This window comes from Aulostomus chinensis, chromosome 16 (assembly GCF_037954235.1).
Source record: "Aulostomus chinensis isolate RoL2024-O1b breed Wild chromosome 16, RoL_Achi_v1.0, whole genome shotgun sequence".
Classification (NCBI taxonomy): domain Eukaryota; kingdom Metazoa; phylum Chordata; class Actinopteri; order Syngnathiformes; family Aulostomidae; genus Aulostomus; species Aulostomus chinensis.
Window position 1 is genome coordinate 17,602,484 of NC_141335.1, and position 6,816 is coordinate 17,609,299.

The 6,816-nt window shown below is 42.7% G+C and overlaps 1 protein-coding gene across 1 annotated transcript; it reads right to left on the reverse strand.

The window, feature by feature from the left end:
- Positions 1-451: 451 nt before the first annotated feature.
- lbx1a (ladybird homeobox 1a) lies at positions 452-2,228 on the reverse strand. Its single transcript, XM_086180586.1, has 2 exons — positions 1,701-2,228; positions 452-1,163 (listed from the first exon to the last, which is right to left on the reverse strand). The coding sequence occupies exons 1-2, from the start codon at positions 2,008-2,010 to the stop codon at positions 634-636; spliced, it is 840 nt and encodes a 279-aa protein (XP_086036712.1). The 5' UTR covers positions 2,011-2,228; the 3' UTR covers positions 452-633.
- Between the last annotated feature and the right edge of the window lie 4,588 nt (positions 2,229-6,816).

Sequence of the window (6,816 nt, forward strand, 5' to 3'; positions counted from 1 at the left end):
CGAGGCCCCGTTACCTACAAAAAAATGAACTCGTTCATATTGGACGCTTCCAGGCTGTCTCAATATTGTGCTGACATAAAGGGGTCACGTAGTTGAAACGATGGGTTAAGTCAATCCATCAGAATGACGATAATGGAGAGGAGAATTCTCCTACCATATGGCCTCTTGTACACACTCCTCTGGCCGCCTTTGTTAGCAGAGGCGATGGACGGAGCAGCAGGGATCCTCGCTTGTCTCCAGGTTGCGCCCTACAAGAGAGCAGCCCTCGGGGAACACCCACACACCACACAGAAACTCATAAAATCCCAAGCAGGTTGTCCGCAGTTTCTGCCCGAAACATCAATCCTCGCAGTACTTAATATTTGAAAATGTATATTTATTTTACATAGCTGATCTATATTTTTCACTGGTTATCATTCATACATCATAAAGGCACTTTTAAAATGGTGTACAAAGTGTTAGGCCTATAAATATATTAAATAATCACAATTGATTCCAGGTGATTCGATCTGTTTTTGATGGTCAATTCTAAATTAATTTATCAAAAAGCAAACAGAGGAGCGAATGAGCCACAGTTTATGTCAGCAGCAGGGCATCAATGGACCCCTCTGCCCGGACGAAGACCCACATATTTCAGTCAGCCACATCAATCTCCTCATCCTCGTCCTCAGAGGAACACTTGCTCATCTGGTCTGTGTAACGCGAAGAGGCAGGTGAAGGAGTCGACAAGCACGGCCTGCAGGCCTCTAGGCTCTCGTTGGCGTCCTGCTGGATCCTGGACGTGATAGGGTCGGGTTCGGTATGACCCGCTACGGTCAAGGTCTCCACGCCCATACCCCCCGCCGCACATTTCTCCAGCTCAGCCAGCTTGGCGAGTTTCTCGAAGGCAACTGCACCCGCAGCCTTGGCGGACTCGACGTCCGATTTCATCTCTTCCAGGTCCCGTTTGAGCTTGGCCCGGCGGTTCTGAAACCAGGTGATGACCTGGGCGTTGGTGAGGCCGAGCTGCTGGGCGATCTGGTCCCGGTCCGCCGGGCTCAGGTACTTCTGATAGAGGAAGCGCTTTTCCAGCTCGTAAATCTGGTGGTTGGTGAAAGCCGTGCGGGACTTTCGGCGCTTTTTCGGGGTGTTCCTCTGGCCGAAGAGCGTCAGACCGTCTCGACCTGGAGCACACGGAGAGAGTGAAAACAGTTCAATAAGCAGGCACGAAACATTCCAAAAAAGATCTGGTAACATTCACTGTGGTAACCCAGAATATTGACAAGACAGAAGACGAAAGTGTTCCTCTCCTTGAGAATGTAAATCCTAACGTTTTGCCTAACTTATATCTTAATAATAATAATACTAATACTACTACTACTACTACTACTAATAATAATAATGTTAGCTGAAATGTATTTACAAATATGGATTCGCTTTATTTGCCCAACTGGATACTCATAAAATAACTATAATAGTATTGTTCTTGTTGTATTAGCTAAAAAACGATAGGTTATTATCTTAATTGAGTATGAATCATTAACACATGTCTACTGAATGGTAAACTAATAGAAATAGAATAGCCCATGTAGAACTACCTATTAAAATATAATGTCCATGTGCAGGGCAAGGCTTTCCCCCTTTCTATTCAAAGGCCTGTGTGAGGCTAAAAGCAATAGTGAGCGTGTTAATAATTTTAGCATAAGCTTTGGCATCCATACCTTCGGCAGCCTGCAGGACGCTGACCTCCAGGCCCTTGAAGGTTTTGCTGGCCAGCTCCTCCAGCGCGCAGAGTGGGGATGTCTGGCTTAACAGCGCCCGAGCGGACAGGTTGTGACCCGCCGAGGGTAGCTTGTCTCCAGGGGAGATCAGGGTGTAGCACCTTCTGACCGACGGCTTGTTAAGGATGTCCTCGATGCTGAAAGGAGTCAGGGGCTTGTTGGAGTTAGCCGGCGGCGGGAGCTGATCCAGCGGACTGCGTCTCCGCTCCTCGAGCACCACTGGACAACTCGCCTCGTCTGTAGAGGTCATGTCGGCTCAGCGGGTCACAACTGGCTGAAAGAATGACGAATTGATACGGATCTAAAGCACAGTCACATCCGCGGGTGGATCACAGGTGCCAAAGCAGCCGCATGTTGCCGCTGAGCGGCAGTTGCAGGGACACATCGACTTCTAGTTAGAGTCGCAGGCAGCACGTCTTTCATCCACTCTTCTAGGTTGACGCACAAAGAGCACGAGCCGAACCCATCCGGTGGACCACGATGCACCTAAAGCAGCAGCGAGAGACCCCCACTAACAAGTTATTGTTGTCTGAAGGCCATCAATTACCCCCCGACCCCCCCCCCCCACTCCTCCTTCCCTCTCTCTCCCCATCTCTTTCTCCCTCTCTTCCTCCGTCAGTGTGTGGGGTAGCCAACTTAACACTTAAGGGCGTACAAAAAAGCAAAACGTTTCTCGCCGTTTGATATGAAAGGAATTTATGCTCAAGGCAAAACAGCAACCATGGATCAGATCAATCTGATGTTTCCTTTTCTAGACCAATAAACAAATAAAAAAAAAGCTTGACTATATTCTCTCTTCTCTGTTGAGGCCTAATATTCTCTCTTCTGTTGAGGCCTACAACTGTACATGGATATTTTTGACTTTACAAATCGGTATATGGTTAGTGTCGGCGTTATAACCACTACTGCATTATTCACTTCATAAATTCTAGTGTATATGGTTATTATTAACTTTAAAGATCATATAATATATGGTAATTAATCACTTTATAGATGATACAGTATGTGGCAATTTGTTGGCTTCATAGGAAATACTGTATATGGTCATTAATGACTTTATAGACGATATAAGATGATACTGTACATGTTTTATAGGCTTTACAAATGATAATATCCCTATGCATGATACTGTATATAGTCATGACTGGCTTTATAGATAAAACTGCTTGTGTTTAACACTGGTAGTATAAATGATAATGCATGTGGTTCTTATTTCATTATAGATGATATTGTTTATGATTATCAGCTCTATACATTTAAATAACTAGGATTATTATTGGCCCTCTTGGATGAAGCTGTATATGGTTCTGATTGGATTTGTAGATGACGCTGTATATGGTTATTACTGGATGTAGACTGTACAAGGTAACCCTTCCCCAAAGGACCAATGAAGTTAGAAGATTATATTGAACTGTTTCTGATGACACATCAAAATATATTTTTGAAAAGAAGAACGAATGAGATTCAAGAATTGTAGCGTTGCAGTTATGTTATTTTTGTAGTCCTGCAAGGAAGTTAACATCTCCACGGATTCCTTGACACTGCACTGTTGCACTGGGGGGGGGGTCCAGTAACATTGGAGACTTTTCATGTGGCGGAAGCAAGGGAGATGACTGTTGGCTGAATGAGTGTTTAATGGTAATATCCGATGTGACCAAATGGTTATTTGGATTTACAGAACTGTCAGACATGGCTGTCTAGAATTACTAAAACTGTTTCATAACAGAGATGATAGAAAAGGGAAATCTATGATTGACTTTAAACTTGTAAGTATATTAAAAAGTACGATATGTATTAACCACCTTCTTAACTTATGACATAATTAACATTACTCAATAACGTCAAAGATAAAGAAGAGAGAAGATAATGTTTGGCTAATCAAGAAGGGCTTTTCCCCCATGGATGTAGACCATCACTGGGTATTCTTGCACAAAGTTGATGTAACCGTAGCCTGGCAGTGGTTACATGTTATCACCAACTCGGATGTATGAAAATTAGCTGTAAATCTGCTGCCTCCAAACCAAACACCAGCTGCTGCAGCTGCTACATCCAAGCTCCAAGTGGGTTTATGAAATGTGGTACAGCTTGAAGCTGTTCATAATATGAGTGATGTGAGATTGAGGAGGTGGAATTGATGGAAACTGGAAATACAGGTGCATTTCCTGTATAAACTGGAGCCCAATGAGGTAGCTCTTACCTTCAAACACGGAAGAAAAACATTTAGTGCTTCATATGACACTGAGAAATGAATTGTAGCACTCTCCCAGACACCATATCCAGTTCTCTGTATACATCCATGGTCAATAATGTGTTGTCATAACGCACAGCACAAATTGGATGTAATTTTTAATGTTATTGCAGAAAAATGCTGTCTGCTACTCGAATTATTTGTTCCCTTGATGCACTGCATTATACAGTTCCATCTATCCATTGTCAATTCCAGCCTTCCTCTATGCTGCCTATCTTGTTGAGACTCGCAGGGGACTGGAACATAGCCCAGATGTCACTGTATGAGGGCAGGTTACACACTTGACATGTCATCAGGGCTCTCATATTGAGACAGACAATCAATTACACTCAAATTCACATTGTACAATTTCTCCAATAAACCACACAGAAAGTTATATCACAGAAAAAGGCCATACTGTAAAAAAATTAAATGGGAGAAATGATAGAAATGTGTTACAGTGTTCACTGTTATATTTGCATTAGCATTTTGACCATCTTGTTACTGACATAAGAACTTGCCATTCTGATGGTACTCACATGTAAATTGACATAAAAATTCAACTTTGAAAAAGTTCTAGATGATGTGGCAGGTGGGGATTTGTTGTTCCCCCTAAATCTTATTGGTCACACCAGTGAGATCTGATATTTAGTTTAACATTTTCAGACACAAATATATCAAAGTTTCAGTCAATGCAGTAGCATTGTGTGAGTGCGTTTAAAAGCAGCTTCATTATCATCACTGTAGACACTCAGGCACTCAGCTGTGCCAACTGAGTTTGTTGCTATAAGTTGAGACGTCTCAGACCACTCAAGGGATCTTTATTCAAATATGTAACCTAGACACAAATTTGAAATTCTTTTTAGGCAAACCATCTATACTTCCCTTAAACTTAACACCAGTATGGCATGACATTCTCTCAATAGATACTTCCTTGGAATCTTCTGTTTTTTTTAAATGAAATTGAGGTGTGTTAACTTATGTTTTTATTTTTTGTGTCATTCATTCTGGAGGCAGCAATTCATTGGCTGTTAAACTGTACTAAATTCAAGTGGGATTTGTTCCTGATATTTTGTCTGTTTTATGAATTAGGGGTGACAAGATTAATGCTCTGTATTTGACAGTGAGTCTCATTGAGGAACAATGATTCTCCAAACACTTCTAATTTCGTAGCAAATGATGTGGAAATGTTGTGGAACTCAAAATCTGAACTGCACAGTATTCTTTTGTCAGATAGTAACAGTAACTTAAGAACAACACATATCAAACAGTCTGTTTTAGAATGTGAGTTCTTCACTATTTCCAGAAAACCCATCAAAACATCCATCCATCCATTTTCTATACCGCTTATCCTTAAAGGGTCATGGGGGCTGGAGCCAGGTACACCTTGGGTGGGTCACCAGTCCATCGCAGGGCCAACACATATAGACAATCATTCACTCTCACGTTTCCACTAGCACTGGGTACCATGTCAGCGTGGGTGGACTCACTGGCTGAGAGTTCCCCGGTGTAATTTGTGTGTGACACGACAAAAACGATGGACAACATGGAGGCAGCGTTATGCCTGTTGCTCGATCAGTGGTTTTTGCTGAAACTAAAGGTAAGGGACGACGGACAGGCAAGGCTTCAAGCGGCGAAACAGAACACCCAAGAAAAGTATAAATGACTTTACCAAGCACTCGACCAGTATTTCTCCGAGGATAAGATGATACGAAGTACACGACGTAAGTGGATAAGTTGCCCAATCAGTGCCCTGGCATGTGTTTGCGTCACATTTTAGTCCCCACCCGGCTCGCTTGGAAACCCAGTCGAAAAGGGACCAAAATGGTAACATTTAGTACAGTGTTGGGGCCAGTAGAAACAGGGCCAAACCGACCCGACCCGAGCTGAAGTGAGCCAGTGGGAACGCACTCTTAGAGTCACCGATTAGCCTAGTCCCCTCTTGCACGTCTTTGGACTGGGAGAGGAAGCCTGGGTACCCAGAGAGAATCCACGCAAGCACATCGAAAACATGCAAACTCCACACAGAAAGATCCCGGGCTCAAACTGTCTTGCTGTGAGGTGACAGTGCAAACCACTGAACCACTGTGCTGCCCCCTAAACAAAACAGCCGAACTAAATTCCTGAAATTTAGCTTTGACTTTTAGTTTTGATGTGCTAACCCAAGATTTTGAGTTGCTCCATTTGGCTCCTGAATGAAAAATATCTGGTATTTAAGGAGAGCTCAACAATGTTTTGTTTTTTTTTCCTTTTGGACAGACAGACAGACAGACAGACAGACAGACAGATAGATAGATAGATAGATAGATAGATAGATAGATAGATAGATAGATAGATACATACATACATACATACATACATACATACATACATACATACAGAGATACATAGGTAGATAGATAGATAGAAGGACAGATATATTGATTGATTTGCAGTTCAATATTTGGAATTAGGTCATTAAAAAGATGGATGAGTGATTTGGAGAGTTGTGGGCAGCCATCTGCAGTCACAGCCTTTTGGAGCTCTGACAAAGTCCTGGGACAGTTTTATTTTGTAATTTACTCTTGGTCTGTTCATGCTGTGACATTTGATTACACGCCTTGTCTTGGATCTTTTCGGAGCGGGCCTCCTGCCTGCACCCTTGCTGTTTCATTCTCCATCAGTGAGCTCAACATCCATGCTGATGGATACCGTGTCTGCATCTGATACCCCCTCCCAAATGGAGAAACATTCACTTTTCCACATAGGTTTTAATTTCATCTTTGGGAAGTGGACTGTGTGAAGTGCCGATCAGGGGCCCCTGACTACTCTGTAGTAAATATTGACCCC